The sequence below is a fragment of the Aethalodelphis obliquidens genome, unplaced genomic scaffold (assembly GCF_003676395.1).
Source record: "Aethalodelphis obliquidens isolate GAN/ISIS:26980383/991018 unplaced genomic scaffold, ASM367639v1 scaffold97, whole genome shotgun sequence".
NCBI lineage: Eukaryota > Metazoa > Chordata > Mammalia > Artiodactyla > Delphinidae > Aethalodelphis > Aethalodelphis obliquidens.
The window spans coordinates 2,972,944-2,998,907 of record NW_020838041.1 but is presented as its reverse complement, the minus strand read 5'-3'; the positions used below and the strand labels follow the sequence as shown (position 1 = coordinate 2,998,907).

At 57.6% G+C, this 25,964-nt stretch overlaps 1 protein-coding gene across 1 annotated transcript in view; it reads left to right on the top strand.

Moving 5' to 3' along the window:
- The first annotated feature begins 5,650 nt into the window (after positions 1–5,650).
- The window catches only part of LMOD1 (leiomodin 1), a 32,156-nt gene continuing 11,842 nt past the window's right edge, over positions 5,651–25,964 (top strand). The window contains exon 1 of the mRNA XM_027095973.1: positions 5,651–6,033. Within this exon, the coding sequence (XP_026951774.1) occupies positions 5,773–6,033 (261 nt within the window). The 5' untranslated portion in view covers positions 5,651–5,772. The remainder of the gene's footprint in view (positions 6,034–25,964) is intronic.

Here is a 25,964-nt window from a genome sequence, read left to right as displayed (position 1 = left end):
ATTTGGTTTCTGAATGGATTTTCCTTTAAGAGAGAATGCTCATAACTATTCCTGTCCACTCGACGTTGATATTGGTTTATGCATTCACCTCTTGTGAGGTTGGTTCCCTTGAATCAAAGCAGTCACCAGGAACGGTGATCATACCAAGCTGCTGAGTTTGCAAAGCTGAGTCAGGGCCAGACTCTAGGCTCTGGTTACCCGCCTCACTTCATCCCAACAGTCCCTCTCCTGGAGCAGCCTTGCATTTTGGAGGGCACTGCTCACGTGACCAGCAAGCATTCTTGGACTTCTCACCTTCTGTTTTCTGTAACTGCAGCAGATAACAGGGTGGAGCAGACAGTTGGGTCTGGGCAAGGCCTAGGACTTGGCCTTTGGCTAGAGAAGGAAGCTGCCCCCGTGCCCCCCACACCCCCGGAAAATATCCCTATCCATCTTGGAAGAAAAGAGCGTAATGAGTCTTCAAGACGTCTGCAGAGCTGAACGGTCAGAGACATGAAGGAATGACGTCAAGACCAACAGAGGAAAGGAGTGGGGTCCTTGAGAGGGACCTGGCCTGAAGGGGAGGGGAGTCTGAGATGGTGACCCAACACCCCTGGGCACGTTTGGTGAAAGTCGGTGTGCTGGGCCCAGTGTGAGGCTGCGCTGGAACCCTGCAACCCAGGTCCTCCGGGTGTTGCTTTGGGGAAAGCAGCTCCCTGTGTGAACTGAAAGAGCTGTGACCCGGGGCCCGTTTCGCTATGAGATTCCCCCAACCCAACAAAGTGAAGGAAGGAAGATCCTCCCTCAGAAACCACGTGGAGGGATGTGAGGTGGCGGGTCCAGCAGTGACTCTGATGCCTCTTGCCCACCCCGTCCGTCCCTCACCCCACAATGAGCTTTCCTTCGTCTTCTGCTCTTGGACAAGTAGAACTTGTCTTTTTCCTTGGGGAAGGACCACTTTCAGAGGCTAGGGTTGGGGACAGGGCCATCTGATAGATATTAAGGGTACAAAGGTTGTGCTGAACCGAGAAAGTAACAGGGATTGGTAATCCCAAATCAACGGTAAGCCCCTTCCCCTGTGCTCAGAGTTGCCTTAGTGTAAGGACTGGGGTGCAGAGAATACTAAAAGTATCCATGTGGTTCCTCCCCTCAGGGTCTTCAAAAGTACTTGGAGAGAAAGAATAAGCCCTTGAGAAATAGCTGTCGGGTCAAAATTATAAGATGCCAGCATGTGACGGAGAATGTGCTAAGTGCTAGCGGCATCCGGACAGGAGAGAGCCCTGGCGGCTGGCGCGTGCTTGCAAAAGGGTCCTGGGGAAAGAGCAGTCAAGCCGGAGCCTGAAGACTGGGAGGACTCTGCTGGGTGAGGGGGGTCGGAGGGAGAGGGGATGCCAGCGACGAGGCGCAGGAGCACGAAGGACTCAGCGTTGTCACCAGGTGGGCTGCTGGTCCCACTGGGAGGGTAGGAAACTCGAGAAGCGGGAGAAGGAGGCTTTCTCAGGGGATCAAGTTCCCGGCCGTGGAGGTGGTGTGAGCCAGAGGGAGGGTCTGCTGTGTGTTGGGAGACAGTCCTCCACAGACCTCTCCCGTTTCTACACACCCGAGCATCAGAAGCTCCCCTCTGTCCGAGAGCGTTGCTGTAAGCAGGTCGCCTGGGACAGCTCCAGACATGACTTCCTCTGGAGCAGGTGTATTTATGCTACAGGATAGTGAAGGGACAGCTCTCTCCCTCCCCTCCCTGGAGCAGACTGTCTCCCTTCCAGGTAATAATGATGTATTAAAGTTTTCTCTACTTTATTCAAGTAGCTGAGGGAGTTCCTTCCAGAAGGATGCCGTCTTTTCGGTAGGCGGTGAGCTCACCGGGTGAAGAACAGGCTGGAAGCAGCTCGGGTGAGGGGCGCGAGGGAGGAACCCTTCTCTCCACCCAGACCGCACCCTCGGAGAGGGGTGGACGTTTTCAGAACGCGCCTGCCACTTAGGGGGTCCTGGCCCCCAGTGGGCTGGGCTCCATTGAGCCAGAGGTTTGGGGACCTCAAGAGCCCCACACAGCAGGAGGTCACAGGCCATGTACGTGGCTCCCGACCCCCAGCCCCGCCTGGCCCGTCAGATTGCCGTGGACAAGTGAGGCTGGTACCACAGCCAGCTCTGGGTCTGGGCTTCCAGTGTGTGACTGGGGCCTGTTTGGGGTTTTAGCCGGGCTGGGGCGCCGTGGGTGGGGAGAGGAGGCAGTCTCTTGTCTCTCTTCTGCCCTCTTTCCTCCCCCCTGCCCTCCTTGCAGGAAGACGTGTCCGGCCTGTGGTCTGTCTCCGAGCTCTCCTCAGGCCACTTCTGCCCATCCCAGGCGCGGGGCCAGGCCGGCGGCTTGCTTCAGAGACAAAGTCTGCTACTCCAGAGAGACCTCCAGCCTCCCTGAAAAGGAGAAAGCCGGTGTGGTCGTATACTGAGCATGAACACTGAGTGCTTACAGCGTCTGACGCTGTGCCGCGCGCTCTGTGCCATCACCTTGTTTGATATATTTAATACCTTCGTAACCCTGTGCAGTATGGTTTTTTCTCAAGGTACTTTTAAGATTCTCGTTTTCCATTTCCTGCAGCTCAGAGAGGTTAAATAGCTGACACAAAGTCACACATCTCAGATTTGAGCCCACGTCATTCGACTCCTGAGCCCGTGGCCTTATCTGCTACACCATGCTGCCACCCTGTATTCCTGAAAATGTGACTTTCCTGGGGCCGCTCGGCCAGCCGAGAGCCACCCTAAGCATTAGTTAATTGCTTCTGGTCCCTGTCCCCCGACACGTACACAGGTTTTGGCCAGAGTTTGGGGTCCCTTTCCCTTCCGTCTGGCACAGCGATGCTGGGTTTTCTCTGGGGACAAGGCCATCCCATAATCCCGATACTCAAGATGAATTTGTTTTGGGTGGAAGTGGATTCTGAGCATGGATAACCATTGCCCCTGGAGAGTGCGTGGGGCGGTGGTCCCTCGCCGCAGGGGCCCAAGTCCTCCGGCCCCACAGGTGATGCCTTTGGGCTTTCAGGGTCTGCGGGCCACGCCCGGAGCCTGGGTTCTAGGAGCAAAAGGCCTTGGACGAGTCACACCAGGAGAGCCAGCTGTTTGGCATCGTGGGACAGAAGCAGAGAACATGCTGGGCTTCTGGGCAGAAACCTTTGGTTGGGAGGCCAGGAGTCCTGCCTGGAAGTGTGGAAGCTCTGGCTTTGTTTCCTGAGTTTAGAACCAGGGGGAGGAGACTGGCTGCTGAAACCAGGTGGCCCGGGGCTGAGTGACTCGGCTTTGGGAGGAGAAGGGAGAGTCGCTGGGGGCTGGAAAGAGCTGATTTCAGCTGGCGGGGTCGAGAGGTTGGCTGGAGTGGCCCCAGAGATCAGGCCTCTTCTGGGCGGAAGTGAGAGCAGAGGCCGACAGACGTGAGGGCCTGGGGGGAGACAGTTCTGTCCACGCGCCCTGGAGCCCCAGGCCAGCCCAAGGCCTCGGCGTGCCCACTGGGGACCACCTGACCCTCCCCACGAGGTTAATGTGTCTCCCTCGGGCTCTAGGCCGTTGCTTCTTGCTCTCCTGGTTCACCTTGCCTTCTAGTACGTGGAGTTTTCTACCTCAATAGATGACACATTTAAAAGAGAATGACCACACTGTAATTATTCTTGCGTCTCTCCCCCTATAGCGCCTGGCCGGGTGAGATATAAACATAGCGCCCTTGAATGAATGAATGAGTGAATGATGAGAACGAGGTGAGGAGACGAGTGTGCATACACACGCGTGTGCTGTATGCGTGCGTGTGTGTTGAAGGTGGTTTCTGCTGAAGGACGGAAAGACAAAGGTGAGCGAGGAGGTGGGGCGTGGAGAACAGAACCTGGGCCGGGAGAAGAAGTGAGTGATGATGACGCCTACAGACAGTGACTGTGTGCCCACTGCCCGTCAGGCGTGTCAACCGCGTGGCTCACGTGTAACGCTCACAACCATTCTCCGAGCCTGGCACCAGCGCTGTCCTTGTTTTATAGGTGATGAAGCTGGCTCTCAGAGGAGGAGGCGGCTGGGTCAGAATCCCACGTGGGCTGAGCAGGGAGCCCAGGACCTAAGCAGGTCGGCCGCCCGGGGAGCCCGAGCTTGAGCCATGAAACCAGCCTCCCTGCTGTGCTCCCCGCGGCCCCTGCACTGCTCTTTTGAGGCATTTTGTAAACTCTTCTTTTTCTTTTCATAAACTGTTCGAAGTTACTTGTTTATTAACTGTCTTCACTGGGAGACTGTAAGCTCCAGGAAGGCGGGGACCACATGGATTTTCTATCCTTTAGCTTCATCCCTTGCTCTTGGACCGGTGCCTGCCACATGGTCCGCACTCATCAGTACATGCTCACGACTCGCCCACGGACGCCCCGCCTCTGAAAAGAAACAACCCCAGGAGCCCCCAAGCCCCTCCTCCCGCTTCCCCTCGGCCCGCCTGCTCGCCTCTGCCCTCCAGTCCCACCAGCCAGCCCCAGCTCCTCCTGAAGCGGGACCAGCCGGCGGTCAACGCCAGGGCCAAGTTTTTCTCCCAGACCATCCCTGGCGTCAGCAGGGATGCCGATGGGTGACTGCCTCTCTCTGGCTTAGGGTGGACCGACGCCAGGAAAGATCGGAGGCGCTACGCAGTGGGTTACAGCAGGGCTTCTAGAGGGATTTTGTGGCAGGAGATTGAATGTCCCTGCGCCTTGTGCAGGGCAGCAGGAGGGATGAGCAGTGAAAGCCCTTTCACGAAACCTGCCAGACCCATTGCAATAGGGTCTCTCCCAACAGCCCAGTTATATTTCCCCGGATTTACACATGGTGGGGTCCTGCTGCCCCTCCTGCTGCCCCCACGGGAGGTGCCCCGGCAGAGGAAGGAGCCGACGGGACGGAGGGAGGTGGGAACCCTCTTCCCAAGAGCTCGTGGAGGCCGACAGCCCTGTCAGAGTTCCCTGACCTACTGCACCTCACATTTTCTTGCCCAAACAGCCTGCCAGTTTTCAGTCTAGGAACACAGTGAGGATTTATTTATCCCTCTCTCTCTCTCTCTCTCTATCTCACTCTCTCTCAAGAAGTGGCCACGGCAGGCGGGGGCCTCTGATGCTGGGCCCTCCTCCGCAGGAGAGAACGGCCGGGTGGCTCGGGGCTCCTGGAATCGAGCTCCTTCCTGGGGCTGTAGACACTGGGGAGTCCCCAGCACACTACCAAATACAGTAGAAAGGAGTCAGTGGAGCACGTGCTGACCACAGCGCCGTCCACCCCGGGTGGAGGCGTCACGTGTGCACTTGAACAGGGCAGGCCTGGGGCTGGCCGCTCGTGAAGCCCGCGTCCTGTCTGCTTGCATTTCTGGCTCTCCGTGGCTCTCGCCTGCTTCTGCCAGCCTCTGCATTTTTGTATTATATCTTTTTCTCATTGCGTGGCCCCCTTGTCTTTAAAAGGCTAAATGCTCTGTGCTAAATTTGGTCACACAGCGCTCCAAGATTCCCTGGAATGTCCTCAAGTTTCAAACAGCTCTGACGGCGAGGCAGGCCCGCCCCCGCCCGGGGATTGGCCTTTCCTTTCAGGGCCGGGCCGTCATGGGGCCTTATTGGCTGCTGGCTGGACCAGCCCGGGTCCACTAGCCCTGGGACTGGGGAGGCTGCTGCCCCCCGTTCACACTTGGGCACCTGCAGCAGGCAGGGCAGGGGAGCCGAGGTCCTCGACCAGCTGGGGGTCTGCTCTGTCCAGATCGGCTCGCACCCCGTCCCGGCCCACCAGGACCTCCCCGCAGCCCTCACGAGAGCAGCAGCCCACTTTGCCAAGATGTCCAAGGTAGCCAAGTATCGCCGGCAGGTGAGCGAGGACCCCGACATCGACAGCCTGCTGTCCACCCTGTCTCCTGAGGAGATGGCGGAGCTGGAGAAGGAGCTGGACGTGGTGGACCCAGACGGGAGCGTCCCCGTGGGGCTGCGCCAGAGGAACCAGACGGAGAAGTCGTCCACGGGCGTGTACAACCGGGAAGCCATGCTCAACTTCTGCGAGAAGGAGACCAAGAAGCTTATCCAGAGGGAGATGTCCATAGATGTGAGTGGGGCGGGGGGCGGGGGAGGGGGAAGGGAGAAGAGGGGGAGGGGAGGGAGGGAGAGGGGGGAGACCCTGACGCGCGATGAGGATGCTCTTTCCTTAGAAGAAGAGTTCTCGCTGGCAAAGGATTCAATGTTTCAGAACCGATTGTCATCCCCTGAACTGGCCGTGTGAGCCCCTTACCCCTATTTGCCGTCTCATGAAGCAGAGGTCGGATGTGTCGGGGGGACCTGCACCCACGTATCACGCGGGGCTGCTAGCAACTTGGGAGCTGGAGGGGACGCCCTTGGGGTGGTCACTGTCGGGTTGACTCCACCCGGACGCCCACACCTGGCTTTTTTCCTTCCCATTCATCCCACCCTCCTGGCAGGAAGGGAGACTGGGTTTGCAGTCCAGTCCTTGTGGAGAACAGCTCGCTTTCAAGGCCTCTGGGCATCTCGTGGCATGTGGACCGTGTGAGGCAGCTGGTCAGATGGGCTTCCCAGGGCAGTGGAGACAGGCCAAGGTCTGCACCTTCACCCACAGCTCCCGTCCGTCTCATTCCCGGGGGAGGTGGGGTCTGCACCTTCACCCACAGCTCCCGTCCATCTCATTTCCAGGGGAGGTGGGGTCTGCACCTTCACCCACAGCTCCCGTCCGTCTCATTCCCGGGGGAGGTGGGGTCTGCACTTTCTGGAGGAGCCTCTTGAGGGAGCAGGCCCCCTTTTGGGGGTAAGGCCCCTTGGCTGGGGGATGAAGCTTTTTCCCAGCCACCAGGTGTTTTGCCACCAGGAGGGGACAGAGGAGGGGCAGGGGTGACCGCTGGGGAAGCGTCTGCGCACATCTAGGATGGGCTTAAGCAAAGCGGCTTTCTGGGTTTTCCCGGGTTTCTGCCGTGCGCTCACATGTGGGTTTTCTTGGGGCAAAGGAGCCTGGCCTTGGCCGGAGGACGACTCCGCAGACACCCTTCCTCCAGGTCAGGAGTGTCTGCTGGGGAGACTGCTCTGCTGTGTGCCGCCTCCCCACCCCCCCGCCTGGACCTCGCCAGCCACCTCCCTGTGCGCCATCACCTGAAACTCCTGCGAGGCGTCCGGCGGGGACACTAACCGCAGCGCCCGCCGGTGGGCACGCGTGGCCCCTCGAGGTTGGGAAGCAACAGCAGAGGGGCAGAGGCTGGGGCAAGTGGGGGGCTGGCGCCCGGCCTGCCCCTGCCACCCCGGCCTGTGTTTAAAGCTTTGCCAAAACCCTGGTAGGGTAGGGGTCGTTTCGTAACACACAGAACGATCAAATCACTCTGCTGTGCACCGGGAACTAACATAGCGGTAGCATTTTTGGTCAGTTACCGTTTATTATCCTGTGGGCAAGGTCCAGGTGCAGCTCCGACGCGCTGGGTAGATACTACCGCCTCGGTGGGAAATGAGAGGATGCGGGGACTTGCTGCTGGGACGCACGGAAGGAAGCAAGGCGCTCCCCGGGGGGTGGCACCTCTGTCAACGCCCCACTGGACCCCTGGCACCCAGTCCCCAGGCTCTGAGCCCACAGCTGCGAAGGTCCCCGGAGGTGAAACACAAGCAGGAAACACTCCTGATCCCAAAGCAAGGCGTTCAGGCCGCAGAGCATGTGAGGGGCTCACCCTCACAGGCCTCGCTCCCGGCCGGCCGGTTAGCACCAGGTGGACACTTGTCTCGCAGGCAGAGTCCGAGTCAGGGGACACATGACGCCTGTGGGGAAGGCACCCCTAGGCCTTTTCCCTTGGAGGGAGGCTGTCGGTCCTCCACACCCCACACCACTTCCTCCCCCAGGCCGGGGGCCCATGCAGCTCGGTGGCTCCCGGGCCGTGGGCAGAGTCACCTGTGTCACCTGGGGAGGGGGCACAAACCCGGGGACGCAGCTTCGTCAGCACCCTTAGCAGAACTCGAGCCTGGTGCGAGCTCTGCTTTGGAACACATGGTCTGAGGACCAGAGGCCCGCACTGTGACCTGCCTTGGTCGCCTCATCCCCACAGAGAGGCTGGAACATCCACCTCATCGACTCCATCGACTCCATCGGGCTGGTTCGAAGGCAAAACTGCAGCTCCAGCGTGTCGGCTGTCTGGGTCAAGAAGCCCAGGAGCCAAGGGGCTGGGAGGGCGGTGCCGGAGCTGCCTCTAAGCAGAGAGTAAGGAGCCAGCGTCGCCTGACTTGATGACGGTGTTGTGGGTGCACTTTTGTCTTTTTTTGTATTTATTTAATTAATTTATTTATTTTGGCTGCGTTGGGTCTTCGTTGCTGCGCGCGGGCTTTCTCTAGTTGCGGCGACTGGGGGCTACTGTTCGTTGCGATCCTTGGGCTTCTCATTGTTGTGGCTTCTCTTGTTGCGGAGCACAGGCTCTAGGCGTGCGGGCTTCAGTAGTTGCGGCACGTGGGCTCAGTAGTTGTGGCTCGAGGGCTCTAGAGCGCAGGCTCAGTTGTTGTGGCCCACAGGCTTAGTTGCTGCACAGCATGTGGGCTCTTCCCGGACCAGGGCTTGAACCCGTGTCCCCTGTATTGGCAAGCGGATTCTTAACCACTGCGCCACCAGGGAAGCCCGTGGGCATACTTGTTAAAGGATCCTTATCTTTTAGATGCGGACACTAAAACACTTATGGGAAAAACCCTGCTAGGATTAGGGAATTTGCTTTAAAGTACTGCGGCCGGGGGGAGTGGGCAGGGTATAGATGACATGAGACTGTCCGCTGGTAGACAGTTGCTGATGTGTTGAAGCTGGTGGTGAGTCCGCACTGTGCTATTATGCTCATCTCTCTACTTCTGTGTATATGTTTCAGATCTTCCATAGTAAAATACTGTTTGTTCTTGTATTTAATACATAGAGACAAGAGTGGAAGGCGGGCCCATTGTGGGTTTTGTATTTAATACGTAGAGACAAGAGTGGAAGGCGGGCCCAGTGTGGGTGCTACACTCTGGCTCTTCCTGGGGCGGGGTCCCCAAGGTTCATATGCAGACTGGGTGGGTCTCGCTGTAGAAGGGACCTCGCTCTGCTTCTTCCCCACCCCCTGCTTCCTCCAGGTCAGCTCCTATCTGTCCTTGGGTCTCAGGTACCACTTCCTCCAGGGAGTCTTCCCTGCCTTTCCCTGCCCCTGGCAGTGTCAGGCACCTTGCCTGTTCTGAGGCCTCCAACGCCACTTGTGCCAGCCCCACCCCGGCCCATCCTGTCCTCCCGTCACATTGTTGCCGAGTCTGCTTTCTTGTGCAGCTGGTGTGGTTCTGGGGAACACGTGCTAGCTCGGCCTGGTGAGCAGGGGGTCAGGGTGGGCTTGACAGACCTGACCCTTGGCTCCCCTCCCTCCCTGTAAAGAGGCAGAGCCCTCGGCCAGTGTGTGTCATCCCGGTCCTCCCGCCCAGGTGGAAGACGGCCCTGGCAGGTGTGTGGCCAAGGGTTCAGTGAAACTGTCGTCGTGGCTCAGGTTTCAGGAACCGGATCCCAGCGGGTCAGCCGTGTGTTCTCTTTCCTTCCCAAGTGGGAAAGAAGGCCTCCCGCCTGCCTCTCCGTCCTCCTCCCTGGCCTGCCGGGGGCTGGGATTAGCACCTGCGCCCAGGCAGGAGCAAGGGCAGCTCAGCCGGGGTGGAGGACGCCCTTCTGGGTTCTCCCTCGGGGAAAACTCGAGAACCTCCACGAGCCAGTAGCTGCTGGGCCCAAAAAGCCTCTGAGCTCCCTGTGGCCCCTGCCCCCGCAGCCTCAGCTCCCGGCCCAGCATCCGCGGTCTCCCCGCAGCAACGGGAAAGCGGAAGAGCCCAGCAGCAGCAGCAGGTCCCATTGCCCTTTGCCGTGTGCACTGGGCGGCATGGCTCCTTGCTTAAGGAGATTAACCCCAATGGGTACACAACCAGAATAGCCCCGGAGGCCGGGCGGAGGGGCAGGAGACGTGATGGGGAGGCACCAGCGGGCACCGGCGATGGCCCGGCCAGCTCAGAATCCCACCCTGGATCTGAAAGCTGCCTCTGTCCATCCGGAGTGTGAAAAAGCACACTTCTTTTTTTTTTTTTTTTTTTTTTTGCGGTACGCGGGCCTGTCACTGTTGTGGCCTCTCCCGTTGCGGAGCACAGGCTCCAGACGCACAGGCCCAGCGGCCATGGCTCACGGGCGCAGCCGCTCCGCGGCATGTGGGATCTTCCCGGACCGGGGCACGAGCCCGTGTCCCCTGCATCGGCAGGCGGACTCCCTGCGCCACCAGGGAAGCCCAAGCGCACTTCTTAGACTAGGTGGTGGGATCCACGTGTGTTTGTCTTAGTTGCTGTTCTTAATCACGTATTATATAGGTTCTTCTGCATGCATAGAATGTTCATTTTGATGAATTTTCAGCAAGCGAAGCTCCTGCTGCCACCCTTGGGCTGCCCCTGGGCGCTTGCCTTCTCCTCAGCGAGGCAGCAGGGACGCAGCTTGGCTGGATGGGCCGGGCGGACAGGGAGGCAGGACCATGGAGACCCGAACACGCAGAAAATGCAGCAGTGCTGGGGGATGCAGGTGGGCGGGGCTGGGATGAGCATCCCACTGACCAAGGGGAGGTTGCTACCAGATCAGGTAGGCTGGGGGCTCGGGGTCCCCAGGCTGAGGCAGGAAGGGGCCAGGGTGGGGCCAGAGCCCGCACCCACCATCTGCTCCCATCAGCCTCTCCCTCCACCCAAGAGAGGAGCATCTGTGTCAGACATCTGGGGTGGGGGGGTAGTTGATATTCGATGCCTGCCAAGTCGGATAAACAGGAATAGCCTTTCCAGACCAGCCTGAGCTTGTTTACCAGACCTCTCCTGGCATAACGGAAGAAGGAAGACGGGTCTGTCCCCCCACGGTTTGCTGGCCCAGGACATGGGGGTGGGGGGAGCCCCCGGTGTCTGGAGCCCAAGGTGTCCAGGTGTGACCCAGCTCCTGTCCCTTACGAGCTAGAGAACTCAGTGAGTCCCCTCAGGAAGGAAGCACACTCACGGTGCTGGGGACCATCTGGGCCAAAGGCCTCATTAACGTGGCTTCCTGAGTCGACCATGCTACCTGTCAGGTGACCTTGGAGGGTTACTGTGAGGTTGAATTGGACCAGGTGCTGAAAGTGGCACAGGGACCTTGCCCTCCTCTCCCTGAATCCTGCAGACTTCATGCCTGAGTATTCGCCAAATCTTCTTCTTAATCTCTCATGAGGTTAAAAACTACTGCCGGTGGGAGTGAGGACTGGATGGACACGGGGAGGGTGGCCGGGAGTTCAGTAAAGAGGGAGGCAGGGGGAGTTTAATTACTTCCTGCCCCACCCCCAGCCCCTGGCCTGGTTTCTTCTAGCCTCTGCCTAATTATTTTACCCCCAGGCTCAAGGGCTGAGGCGCAGGGCTGGAGGCTGCTGGGGGAAGGGAGATGGGGGAGGTTTTGGGCCTGTGAACCCTCCTGGTCTCTGGGGTCCCCGGCAGAGAAGACCAGCTGGTCGGCCCGAGGCCGTTTACAAACAGCTAGGAATAGAATGGCCTCCTGCCCCGCGCCCTCTCCCTCCCACCCCGCCTTGCCTCCCCCAGGAGGGTCCACAGCCCCTTCAGGCTGTCGCATCAGTGCCAGCGGGACCCCGTCCTGACCTGAAAAGTAGAACATCCCTGGCGCAGAAGGTAGCGAGTCTGGAGGTCAGAACAGGGTCTCCAGAGGCAGCTGGACCTGGATTCAGACCCCGTCCCTTTGCCTTTCGGAGCCCGAGATGCCCATCCACAAGATGGAAGCAAAGCCCACCATAGGGCAGTTGTGAGGTTTAGGCAAGGCCACGGAAGGCCTGTGGCGGGGAGATTTCCCTGACCCTGAAGGTCCGGCAGTTAAGACTCCGAGCTTCCACTGCTCGGGGCACAGGTTCAATCCTTGGTCAGGGAACTAGGATCCTGCATGCCCTGCCCTGCAGCGCGGCCAAACGAGAGAAGGCACTTGGCAGGCTGGGGGCTGGGGGCCTGGAGGTGGGGCCTTGAGCCCTGTCCCGCCTTCACTCTTTTTAGGCAGGGTTCACGGATCATGTTTGTGTTTCTAAGTAGGGAGGCGGATTCCACTAAATCATTGATTCTCCAGCTATTTTGTGAGTTCCCAACAGGCAATTTCTAAACGCTAGGAGACAGTAGTAAGACAGAGAGGCCCTTGGCCCTGAGCTCACATTCTAGTGGGTGAGACAGATAATACTCATAGAGACCATATACACACATCACAGGTAACATCTGTTTGTTACAAAGAAGAATAACCTAGTTTCAGGAAAGAGTATGTAATCAATAGTCTTGGTGGGGGGAGATTCCTACCAGGGGTCAGGGAAGACACTGCCCAGAGGCGACATGGGAGCAGGTCTGGGATGGACTGAGGGATCGGCCACGGGACGGTCTAGAAGGAACAGCAAACACAAGGCCTGTGGTGCTAGCAGGTGTAGCCTGTCAGAGGGCGAGCCAGGCCCTGTAACTGGAGCAGTCGAGCGGGGATGAGGCCAGGAGTAGGCTGGGTTCAGGTGAAGCAGGGTGGGTTCAGGTGAGGCGGGGCGGGTTCAGGTGATACGGAGCGGGGTTCAGGTGATACGGGGGCGGGTTCAGGTGATACGGGGCGGGGTTCAGGTGATATGGGGCGGGTTCAGGTGATGCGGGGCGGGTTCAGGTGATATGGGGAGGGTTCAGGTGATGCGGGGCGGGGTTCAGGTGATGCAGGGCGGGTTCAGGTGATGCGGGGCGGGTTCAAGTTATACGGGGCGGGGTTCAGGTGATGTGGGGCGGGGTTCAGGTGATACGGGGCGGGTTCAGGTGATGCGGGGTGGTTTTCAGGTTATACGGGGCGGGGTTCAGGTGATGCGGGGCGGGTTCAGTTTATATGGGGCGGGGTTCAGGTGATGCGGGGCGGGTTCAGGTGATATGGGGTGGTTTTCAGGTGATGCAGGGCAGGTTCAGGTGATGCAGGGTGGGTTCAGGTTATACGGGGCGGGTTCAGGTGAGGCGGGGCCTTACAGGGCAGCCGTGGGAGCTTGGAGTTTTATTCCAAGCAGGGTGGGATGGCATTGGAGGGTTTTGAGCAGGGGAGAGATGTGGTCTGACCTCCGTTTTCAAAAGGAAATGTACACACTGCTATATTTAAAATAAAATGCCTTTCCATGAAAAATAAAATAGAATGCGTGGACCCATTGCTCTGCCAGCGGTGGGACGCACAGAGGGCAGGAGGGCAGGATTGAGAGGTGGTCAGATTCGGGAGATACTTCACGGCAGCACAGCCAGGCCTGGCTGACGTTTTGGGGGAAAGAGAGGAGTGAGGTGACCCGTCCCGCCTGAGCTGCGGGTATATCTGGCGCCGCTCACTGACGTGAGCAGGGGATTTGAGCAGATGCAGAATGCTCGTGGAGCTTAGCAGCCCCACGGGGAGCGCTGGGTCGCAGGTGCGAGTCTGGAGCTCAGCGGCGAGAGCCCGTTTGGGAGCCCGAAGAGTGGAGGTGATGCTGAAAACCCCGAGCCTGGAAGAGGCACTTGGGGAGCGAGTGTGGGTGAAGAGCCAGGGCCGAGGACCAGTCTCCGTCCCTCCCACGCTTCAGGCGCTGGAGAAGGGGGAGGAGCCCTGAAGGAGGCTGGGGAGGAGGGCGGAGGCTCGGAGCCGTTTCTTAGAAGCAGGTGAAAGGGGCTCATGGGAGGGGGCCGCCACGTCTGTTCCTGCTGAGAGATTCTGGAAGGTTAAGACTCGAGGAGAATGGCGGGGCCGGCAGATGGAGCACACAGACACGGCTCTCTGTTTTTTCTGCATTTTGTTCTAGTGGGGAGCAGCTGGAGGTAAACACGGATCACGGGAGGAGTTTTAAAAGATGGGCTATGACAGCGTGTTCGGTGCTGCTGGGGAGGGTCCGTAGAGAGGGACACCTTGATGGCGGGACGCACTACGGTGGGGCCTCACCTCCCACACTGGGGGCGGGGCGCGGAGGGGGGCACGATGCGTCAGGAAGGCGAGTCGGGGGAGGGGGAGGGGGAGGGGAGCTTGGCCTCTCACGTGGGGCCAGGTACCCGGGCTGCTCTGGGAAGACACGCCCCGCCAAGCGGGGGTGGATTGAAGGGGAGAAGCTGCGAGGCTGGGGTCAGAGGTCAGAGGTTATGCCTCAGGTCCCAAGAGAAATGCTCAGTGCTTCCTGGTGAGGTAGGGACACACGAGACGCCCCAGACATGAAACCCGGCCTTGAACATCAGCTTCAACAGCTGCCAGAGCTGTTCCAAGACCCAGTAGACTGTCACTCCGGGGCACCGATCCTCTGTCCCCAAGGCCATGGTGCCCAGCGGGAGGTGGGGGGCTCCGGGCCTCTCGGCATGGCTGGCGGTGGGACGATCCCTGGGCTGCAGGCCAAGCAGGGGCCCCGGGCTCCTTTCCCGGCCAGAGGGTTCAGCAGCCGCGCAGCCTCAGATGAGCTCCGAACGTTCTCCAGGTTTACCTTCTTTCATCTTATTCTTCAGTGTCTTACCTGTGTCTCATTGCCACGAGTGGATGCTTTCTCTAGCATACGTCTTTATTGAAATATAAAACACATGCAGAAAAGTGTACAAAACACAAATACAGACTTTCGCAAATTCCCACAAAGTGAACCAGAACCAGTGCGTTGACGGCATCACCCCAGGCGTCCTCCCCGTCGCCCCTCCCGTCCGTCCCCACGGGAGCCCAACCCTGGCTTCTAACCCCAGGCTTAGCTTGCCCGTTTAAAATCATGCATTTAGAGTCACACAGCGTGTGTCCTGTCCTGTGTCTTTATGTTTGTGAGATACATCCATGTCGTCCGTAGCTTTGTTTGTTGTTGTTTACTGGCACCGCTATGTGGTAACCCCTTGTGTAAATATGCCATAATTTATTTATCGTTTCACTGTTTAGACATATGGGTTGTTTCCAGTTTGGGGGATATTACAACCCATGCTGTTAGGAACGCTTTTGTCCATTTTTGGGTGCACTTACGATTTCATTTCTGTTGGGGATGTGCCTGTGAGTGGCATTGCTGCCACACACAAAACGCATAATGAAGTTCCCATTTCTTTGCCTGTGAATAGAGGTGATCCTATCTAATTTGGAGTCTCTGTGAGGGTGGGGCACACAAGTTTGCAGAATGTCTAACATAGCAATTTGCAAACAGTAGGCATTTAAGTAAGTGATAGCCACCGTGGTCATTTCTCCTGGGGCCCATCCTTGAGGGCAACCGCCTGCCTTCACGTCCTGGGACACATCCTGCCCTCCCACACGCCCACCAGTCACTCTGTTCAGACCTGGATGCCGCAGTGAGGCCCGGGTGGGGTCTCTCCACCCCCAGACTATAACTTTCCCAGAAACGGTGGCCCCTTCCATCCTTGGCCCCAGCGTGGACAGACTTCTCATCAGTGTTTGGAGACTTTTCGATTTTGCTTATCTTCCCCTTTAGCTTCTATCTTACTCGGTCATTCTCAGCATTACCCTCGGTTCTCATGCTTCGGCCCCCACCTTCGTCACTGGGCCGGCAGGAGACTAACCCCCTGGCATATGTGCCCCGCCCCACAGCTGCTCCCCAGACCTGGAGAGAATGACGTGGCGGGTACGTCGTCGTTGCCGCGGCCAGGCCTCAGGCTGCCCAGAAAACCTCCGCACATCCCCCTCTTCTTCCAGAAGCCAGCCTTCCTCTAGGAACCCTCTTGTCCCAGCTCTCTTCTCACCCTCAGCGGATGACCTGGCGCCAGGTTTCACTGAGAACCTTGAAGGCTTCGGGTGGGAATACCTTCAAATTCCTCTTCTGCTACCTGAAAACGTGTAGGCGTCCATGTATGTAATCTTCCCCCTTCCCTCCCATCTCAGCACGGAAAAGACGGCCCTCCTCTGGACCAGGCACTGTTCGGATCCTGTTCTCTCCTGTGTCCTCTGCAACCTTTGCTCCCTTAAACACCGGTTTTCTCTCAGTCAGTCTCTCTCTGTCTCTGTCTCTCTCTGTGTCTCTCTGTTTCTCTGTGTCTCTGTCCCTCCCTCTGTTTCCCTCTGTCTCTGTCTCTCTGTCTCTGTCCCTCCCTCTGTGTGTGTCTCTCTCTGTCTCTGTCTGTCTCTGTCCCTCTCTCTGTGTCTGTCTGTCTGTGTCTGTGTCCTTTCCTCTGTGTCTCTCTGTCTCTGTCTCTGTCCCACCCTCTGTGTCTCTCTGTCTCTGTCCCTCCCGCTGTGTCTCTCTGTGTCTCTGTATGTCTGTCTGTCCGTGTCTGTCTCTGCCCGTCTCTCCTCAGCCTGCCTCCCTGCTCTCTCTCCGGCCCCATCTCTCCTCCTTCACAACAAAACTGCGGGAAGCAGCCCCACAGTCACCATCTCACCGCAGCTCCCTGGCCCCTGCACCGACAGCCTTGGGGGCTGGCTTTTTAGTCCTCATCCTGCATGCCTCCTCTGCGCCATCCGACGCCACCTCAGTCCTTGGCATCCTGACCAACGCGCTGGTTTCCTTCCCTCTGCAGCTGCTCCCTCCCCATCTTCCCCTGGTGTCCAGACACCGCTGTGGCCAGGGCTCTGGCCGCAGCCCCTGTGCCCGCCCACTCCCTCTGGCCTAGATCTCCATTCTGAGCCTAGAGCATTCACTTGCCTCTTGTGCTCCTCGAGTGTCTCAGGTTCAACTAGTCCAAAAATAAATGAACCATCGCCCCAGCCCGGGCCCGCCTCTCCTCCTCCTCTGTAGTTTGGTGAGCAGGGGGGCCGCCTAGCCCCCCTGCCCGTGTCCCGGCTTCTCTTGGCGACAGAACCCTGGTGTGCTGTCCTCCCCTCCGGTCCACCTCCCCAGTCGCTCAGATCGCGCGTCATGACCTCGCCACCCACCCCCTCCTCTGCCCGTGGAATCCATCCTCCCCGAGCTGCCAGCGTCTTATCATTGATTGCAATCTCGACCCCAGCACTGTCCTGCGTGAGACCCCCTTGCTCCGCACGGCTTCCACCACCAGCCCACACTCCTTGGCGGCCCAGGGCGCCCTGAGCAAGCCAGCACCTCCCTGACTCCCGGCTACTGATGCTCGTCCCCTTGACTTTCACCCTTTGCCACGTCTACGCCTGACGGTGGCCCACAAAGGGGCTTCCTCTCCTTCCTCTGTGCCTGTGCTGACCTGCCAGCCCGGATAATCCTCCTCCCTGGAGGCTCGGCTCCGGTGACAGCCGTGACACGGCTGTCCACACGCACACGTGAAACGCGGTGTTCCCGCATCGCCTGTGCCCGTGCTTCCCCGCACGTCTAGAGAGCGAGGCCTGACCCTCACCCAGCCCCGCTCCCCAGCAGTGAGTGCAGGGCCCGGCTCAGAACACATCTGAACGTTGAATGAACAGAGGATGAATAGTTTGCAAATACCATTCTCGTCCTGCTTGACTGGACCTGCAGAAGTTATTTATTCATCTGTGCTCTTCGGAGACTACTGGAAAATATGATTTTGTGTCCAGATCCCCAGATGGAGAGAGACTTGGCGGTGACTCCTTTTTTCCAGTTTCTGTAAACAGCCACTGAAATCGGTCCACAAGTTTGCACCCTACGGCCCCAGCGCTGGGAGAGGTCACTGCCGTATTTCCCCCTCAGTTTGTTCTGCACAGAACGAGACTCAAGGACTCATTTTTAACTTGTTCCATTTTTCTTCCTTCTCTGGATCCTCTCTTAAATGGCTCTCCAGGGACCTGAGATCACAGGCTGACATTTTTAGCCTGACCAGTCCAGTTCGCCTGTGTCTCGGGGGCCACTGATACACCCTAAAGAGCATATCAATGATTAGCTCCAGACCCAGCCAGCTGGGGCTGTCAGCGCCCACCATCTGGTTTCTCCCCTAAAATGTCTGGAGAAGTTTGCGGCTTTGCCTCTAGATCCAGAGAAGGTGACGTGGCTCCTGCAGAGAACTGGCTCCAGGCAGGTCTCCCCTTGGAGCGGGAGCAAAGCCCCGGTCACAGTGTCGCAGGCCCACCTGTGGGGCGGCTGGGGGTCTGAACGTGAGGGTGTGATAACTGGGAAGGTCGTGGATGGGCCAGTCCTGACCCAGGTAGATGTACACCGGCCCTCCTGAAGCCAGGATTGTGAGGCCGGAGCAGAGCCGGGAGCAGGTCCTTGTAGATAAACGGTCAGCTTTTCTCACCAGGGCTCTGCAGGGAACCAAGCCCTGCAGAAAACTGAGTGACTGTTTCCTCAGTTCTCCCAAAGATGCTAAATAGCTGGTCCCACTCTAAATACAGAGGAGAAAGAAATTCAGTACATACAGTGGATGCCTTAGGGCATCTCCTGGAACCTCCTTTGACAAGGGCTGACTTCAAGCCATTTTCCTCGTACCAAGTGTCCCCCGATGGGTCACCTCCCCTACTCCAACGGCAGAGTCTTCCGCGCGCCTATCCCTGTATATTATTTAGAAAGAATGTATTTCCAAATCACCAGGAAAGTGTCTACTGATGACCCAGATGCTGAAGACGCCAGTGTCCCAATGGTCAGGGTTCCTTCAGGTCGGGGGTCAGAGAGACTTTCTGTTTTGCTCTCCATCCCTGTAATCCTTGCCTTAAAGGCAGGAGGAGACAGGGGTACACAGAGCACGGAGGTGCTGTTTCTTCAAACAATAATTTATAATTGTAATGTCATAAGGCTCATTATAGACAATATCAAAACAGGGGAAATAGAGAAAATAACCGATAATTCTTTGTCTTATCAGCTAAAGGTGTCAGCCGTGGTCACACTTCCTGAGTGCAGGCGTGCGTACACACTTTTCCTTTTGTAGCTGAGATACCTTTATGCACAAACACACATATTCACATACATTCTGATTCCTGCTCGTTATTATTGTTTGCTTATCATATTACAGTAGTCATTTTCCCATGTCACTAAAAATTCTTCCTGAACATCGTTTTCAGAGGGTATTATGGTCCATCGTATGGCTGGGTTAAGCCATTTGCCTATATTTGGACACTTACATGGTTTCCAATAAATATACTTTCCAAGTCCCCAAGTGGATCCGCAGACGCAGGCTCCTTCCCCTGGCCTTTGGCGCCTGTCCCCAGAGAGACTAAGCCAAACCCCATGATAAACAGAGCCACGGACACACTTCCCAGCTGAGACTCTTGCCAGATGGGCGAGACCGACTAGGGAAGGGGAGAAAAGACTCCCCGATGGCTAATCCCGGGACAGGGACACGCGAGGCCACCCGTGCTCCTTCTTGAGGCTCAAATTCCTGATGTTGGTACACCTGCCAAGCAGGGCAGCCCTCCGCGCCCCCAGGACCAGTCACCTGCGTGCACCGTGGCAGAACTGGCGTGCCCGGCCTTCCTCGGACTTGGGAGGAAAGAGTTGTTCCTACTGACAGAGAGAATCAAGTCTCCAGCCTGGGAAATTTCAGGTGTGGGCAGGATGTCAAGGAGGGGAGGGCACTGGTCCATCCTCCTGCTTCCGAGGCCCTGCCCCAAAGGCGCCCCAAGGTACCAAGTCCTCCTGGTACCGGTTCCCTCCCCCAGAAAAGCAGAGGAAGGGTGTCTCGGCTCAGCTGACCCAGGTGAGCTCTCAGCTGCCGTCCTGGGACATCCGCCCACGAGCCCCAGCTGTCCAGGCTCCAAAGGGGAACCTCACGCTTGCCGGCCTGTCCGGTCTTGTGGGTTCCCGCAGGCGCCGTCTGATTTCCCCTCCCGTCAGCCTTGCAGTGTAGGGCTAGACAGGCTTTAACCTGCTTGACAGACAAAGGAGCTGGGGCTGAGGGGGTCACCCAGCTGGTGACCAGGGACGCTCTCGAACACCTCCTTCTGACTTCATGCTCACAGAAAAAGAGTCTGTCTCTCAGCCTCCTTTCTGAGCACCCCCTTGAGTGGCGGATGCCTGCCGTGCACCCGCCTGGGGCAGGTGCTACGCCTGGAAGCCCTCTGCGCTCAGGGGCGGGAGCTGGCTCGGCCCACCCTGCCCTCGGTGGTCCCAGGATGGCTTCTCCCTGATGCAGACCCAGGGCTCGCTCACCCAGCCTGCGGCCCCGGAATCGCCACCCCGCACCCCTCCAGCCCAGGTCCTGCAGCCGCTGCGGTGGAGGCCGTGGTCTCTCCACTCGCCCCCTCCCGGGACGCTGGGTCACTAAGGGTCTTTGTGGATCACAGGAGCCCTTACTATTTAGGGCACTTATTGCTCGTCACAAATGGGCATAAACAGAGGGAAGCAAACGGCCCACACGGGAAGTGCAGTCACTCGGGATCCGGCACGGGGACCCCTCCACACGGGGCTGCCGAGCTGGAGGTGTGGCCGCTGGGAGCCAAGTGTGAGTCACACAGACGCCCCAGACCTATCGGGAAGAATGAAGTAGCTCACTGGTAATTTTACATTGATCACATGTGGAAATCATTTTCAGATGGGCTCCAAACGTGTATTTTTTATTTAAAAAAAACACAGGATTTATTAGGAAATCATGTCGTCAACCCTTCCTGTGTGTGTCCCAAATGCATATCTTCACAGAGGGAAGTCTGACGTGGCGTTGGGTGTGTGTGCACATGTGTGCGTGCACACGTGAGCATATTCTTGGGACGCTGGGAAACAGAAGGATGTGATGGGTTCAAGGTCAAGTTCAGTCAGTGCTTATACATTCAGTCTGCAGGGTTAGTGACTCAGCCCCTTCTAATTCAAGGGCACTGAAACTTCAACAAACACATTATTAAAATTCATTTCACTTGTTTCTTTTTCCTTTGTATTAACGTGGCTACTAGACCATTTAAAATTGCTGGTATAACTCCCATGATGTTTCCATTGGGTGGGGCTGGTCTAATACGGTGTTCCATTGATGGTCCCAGGCACATAGGTTCGTTTTATAGTTTCAGTTCTTTATTGAATCTTTATCCTTTAGAAATTAAAGCAAGAGAAGATAAACACGGTACGTACAATAAGATTTTGTTCAGTATAACCTCCCATCATCGTGTGATAAAGAGCAAGGTCTCTTTTAATTATCTTCCCATTTTTCGTTGAGATAGAATTCACATACCATGAACTTCAACGTTTTAAAGTGTGCAGTTCAGTGGTTCTTTTAGTAATTCACAAAGTTGTGCCACCAGTCCTACTATCTAATTCCAGGATGTTTCCATCTGCCGCAAAGTACACCCCGCACCCACGAGCAGCTCCTCCCCAGGTCCCGCCCCCGCCCCCCCAGACGCTGGCGACCGCTCATCTGCCTTCTGTCTCTCTGGGTGCGCCTGTGCTGGCGTCTCATGTGCGTGGAACCGTACAGCACGGGGCCTCTGGGCTCTGCTCCTTCTACGTATCGTGCTTTCAAGGTTCATCCCCGTTGGAGCGTGGTACTTCATTAGCGTTATGGCTGAATAATATTAATTTTTATGGTTACACCACAGCAGCTGATGGGTATCCGGGTTGTTTCCGCATTTTGCCCGTTATGAATAATGCTGCGGTGAACATGCGTGTGTAAGTTTTTGTGTGGACACGTTTTCACTTACCTTGGGTATATATATGACCTAGGGGTGGAACTGCTGGGTCACAGGGTAACTGTGTTCAGCTGTTTCAGGAACCGCCAGGCTTTTCCAAGGCGGCTGCACCATCTTACATTCCCGCCAGCAGTGTATGAAAGTTCCAGTTTCTCCACATCCTCGCTGACACCAGCTATTATCTGACGTTTTTATCTTGTTTTTAATCATAGCCACCCTAGCTGGTGTGAGGTGTATATCTCACTGGGGTCTTGCTAACCTCAGAGGACACGGGTTTATTTCATGAAATAATGTGGCGATTTCCTCAAATCCCTTCCGTCTTCCTAACCCTCCTTCTCCAGACCTGCCGTATTTATTCTTGTGGTTTCACTGGTGCTTGCACACCTGCCACTCCCAGATGTGCGTCTCAAGCGCAGGTCTCTCTCCTGAGCCGTCGGTCTTAACTAACGCCAGCTCCTCGGGCCCAAACCGCCGTCACCCCACTTCCCACCCGCCTTCCCTCCACCCTCCGCGTCATGGTTTTAAAGCATCACCATCTCTCCTGTCAACCGAGCTGGAAGTCCTGGGGCTTTCCCCACTTAACCAAATCTTATGAACTGTCCCCCAGAAATGAGCATAGAATTCACCTCAAGGCGGGCGCTGTCAGCCTCGGTCTGGGGTCCCATCACGTCCTGCCAGAGCTGTCTCTCCAAATACAACCTGACCGTCAGTTTCCTGCCTAAAAGTGTGTGTTTCCGTTGCCCATCATGTGAGGCCCATGCGTGAACTCTGGCGTCTGGAGTGATCTGGCCCCAGGGCAAGGTTCTGGTCTCAGCCCCTCCACCCCGTGCCCAACAAGTCCCGTGCTTTGCCCGTTTTGACCCTCGCGCTGAGAGAGTCCTTGCCTGTCTCCTGTCCCAGTTGAGCCCTCTGAAGGAGGCCCCCTGGGATGACGCTTCAGTCCCATGTCCTCCTGGCCCGGCCTCCACTGCATAGACACAGGGTCCTGTACTGGGGGAGGGGCTTGGCCTCCCTGATGTAAGGGTTTGACATCGTCTTCGCTGCCTCCCCCCACTAGACTTTTTTCTTTTTAATATTTATGTATTTATTTGGTTGTACCGGGTCTTAGTTGCAGCAGGCGGGCTCCTTAGCTGCGGCTCGTGGGCTCCTTAGTTGCGGCTCGTGGGCTCCTTAGCTGCGGCCCGCCACCTCTTTAGTTGCAGCGCACGGGCACCTTAGTTGTGGCATGTGAACTCTTAGTTGCAGCATGTCGGATCTAGTTCCCTGACCGGGGATCGAACCTGGGCCCCCTGCACTGGGAGCGCGGAGTCTTACCCACTGCGCCACCAGGGAAGTCCCCCCGCCCCCGCAGCTAGATCTCGACTTCTCCCCCTGCAGTGGAAGGACTAGACCCACCTCCCAGCTGTCCTGGGGCTTAAAGGCTCAGCTCAGTGCTCAGGCTGGTCTCCGGCTCTGACCCTCCCCCACCAGTGTGTTTCAAACGGGAAGACCCAGCCTTTTCACTCTACTACAAGGGGGTCCCAGCTCCCTTGCAGCTCCCTGACCTCAACTGCGGGAAGGGAGCTGCCTCTGGGAGTCGTGACGACCCCGCAGCATGAAAGAGGGAACTTTCCAGAACAACCTGCAGGTGCCCAAGGCCTGGGGGATGGAGGCTCGGGTGTGGCATTTTCCTGGGGTACAATCTGCAGGAAGAGTCAGCAGCGGGGGAGGTGGCACTGGAGCCAGCAGTCCCTCATCCCCGTGGTCCCATCCGTCCAGAGGCATCGGGAGACCCCTCACGGTGGCACAGGGGGCCTGGAACGTGGGGGGTCCCCGAGGCCAGTAGGGCTGTCATCCGTTCTGCCCTGTCCTGCGGGCATGGGGGTCTGGGAGGCACACCCACCAGACCTGTGGATTACCTGAGGCCCAGAGGGAGTGCGAACTTGGAAACAGCGGAACCAGGATCCACAAAGTTCTGGTCAGACTGGGATGACGGGCTCAGTATGACAGGTGGAGGGGACCTTGTTCCGTGGGACCCTGGGGGTGGAGCCAGAGGGCTTCCTGCCATAGAGTCAGCTTCAAAAAAAAAAAAAAAAGGCTTGGCTTCCTCAGGAAGAACTGAGCTCTCAGTCCCTGGAACCTACGTGGTAGGGACATCATAGGTAGGGTTGAAATATTTCATTCCATCCCAGCAAACATTTGTTACATGCAAAGCACTGGGCCAGGCCAGATGCCGGGGACAGAAATAAAGGGCCGGTCCTGCCCTCAAGCCGCTCACCATCTAGTCCCAGGACAGCGCAGAGAGGGCTACAGGGCAGCCACCCGAGAGGGGCTCCCGGCCCAGGGCCTGGGCTGCATGTTAATGGTCCATTCCGAGGAATTAACTATTATTAACCTTTTAGGTAAGAGAACAGTGTCGTAGCTCTCTTTCTCAGAAGTTGCCATCTTTTAGAGATACACACTGATTTGTTTGTGCATGAAGCGATATACCTGGGATTTGCCCTGAAATAATGTGAGGGTGAGAGAAACACAGGGGGGCAGACAGTGATGATTGAGCTGCCAGGAGGTCATTGTGCTCTAGTTTTATGAACCGTTGAAGTTTCCCCAAAAACAAAGTTAAAAAGAAGGAGGAGGGGACTTCCCTGGCGGTCCAGTGGTTAAGAATCCACCTTCCAATGCAGGGGACGCGGGTTCCATCCCTGGTCAGGGAACTAAGATCCCGCGTGCCGCAACTACTGAGCCCGCGTGCCGCAACTACTGAGCCCGCGTGCCGCAACTACTGAGCCCGCGTGCCGCAACTACTGAGCCCGCGTGCCGCAACAAAGATCCCGAGTGTCGCCACTGAGACCTGATGCAGCCAAGTAAATAAAAATAAATATTAAAAAAATTTTTTAATTAAAAAAAAGAAGAATGAGGCAGAGGAGGAGAAGTTGGGGGGAGGAGGACAGTCAGGCAGGCGGGGGGGGGACAGGACACTGGGCGGCATGAACAGCACCTCGAAGGCAGCCAGGCCGTGTGTCCTGCACGGTGACCGGAGTGCGGGCAGGAGGGGGCGGGGCACAGCCGCGGGCAGCGGCCACGTCACGAGGACCTGTGGGCCTGCTCAGGGGTCTGGGGCTCATCCCAAAAGCCCGGCCCCACTGACCAGGTGACATTTCTGAGAGATGGCCCCGGCTGCAGGTGCAGGTGGCTTGGAGAGGGCAGTGAGGCGGGCAGGGGACCAGCTTGGCCCCAGCACAGAGGTGCCGAGGGTGCTGAGGTGTCAGGAAGGCAGGTGAGGGAGCAGGGAGGTGGGGCTGCCGTCCCAGGTCCGCTCCGGGGACGTGGCGCCTGCCGCTGCCTCCTCCCTCCTCTTTCCCTATTCGGCCCGACACGGGCTCCAGAATCTTCAGGACCCAGAGCAGAACTGAAGTGTGAGGCCCCTCGTCCAGGAATTAAGCCTTTCAAGATGGTGACTCGAAGCCTGGAGCCGAGCTCGGGGCCTGGGGCAGAGCAGGGTCCAGGCCTCTGTCCAGAACAGGCGGGAGGAGCTGTGGGAGAGCCAGGCCCCCTCTCACAGCTGGGCAAGAGGACGGCGTGTCCCTCCTGCCACCCCGGGACCTCAGTGGGACCCAGGGACGTTACAATTACCTTTCAAAATACTATGTAAAATTGAGTTGCCACAGAAAGGTGGAATATGAACCCTAGATAACTGGGACAAAGCAATGTCAAAATCGAAGGAAACGATCGCTTATAATAATTATAAGCACTAAAATTGAGACAAGCTACTTAAAAATTATTAAACGGCTCAGCTCACTCCCTGGGTCCCACTGAGGTCCCAGGGGTGGCAGGAGGGACAGGAGGCAACGCTCACATCTAAGCGGCCCTTTACAGCCTTCTCCAGACTCACTGGCTTGCGTCTGCCTGGGACGAATTGCAGGCGCTCAGGGCAGCCGAGCCCGGCGGACAGCAGAGGGCCAAAGCGACTTGTTTGTTTCTGCCGTGTGCTTTCCCAGTTTCTCCAAAAATGGGGTTTGCTACAAGCTTCCTACCCTGAGTCACCAGACCCAGCGGCCAGAGACAGGTCCCCTGAGGCCCACAGAGACACTGCCGCTGAGCCTTCGGGGCAGAGGAGATCCACCAGACACCCTTCCTTCTGCCCTGGAGGTGTTTCCTTCCAGCCTCACACCGCCCGCGGGGGTCTGGCCAGGGCAGGCCCAGTGCAGCCGCGACCACCCCTGACCTGGCGCCCCCTTCCCCGCAGGGAAATGCCGGTGACCACAGACAGACCCCTCCCTTCTTTGGGTGGCTTTTGGAGCTCGTAGGAGGGGGCAAGGGCCCCAGAGTCTCCCCTGTCCCCGCCGGCAGGTGTCCTTCCCCTGGTCAGCACTTCACGTCTCTTTCACACGCAGTCTTTGCCCTCGAGGACCTCAGGCTGCCAAGGGGCAGAGTTTGGTGAGGTGTTCAGTGCAGGGGCTGGACCACCGAGTCTCCACGTCACCTGCTTCCCAGAAGACGCTGGCCTCCTTCCCTCCACGCACAGGGCAAAGCGGACACAGAGGCGGCCTGGCCTCGCTCTGGACGCCAGCAGAAAGTGCCCCGTGTCCCGGGTCCACAAA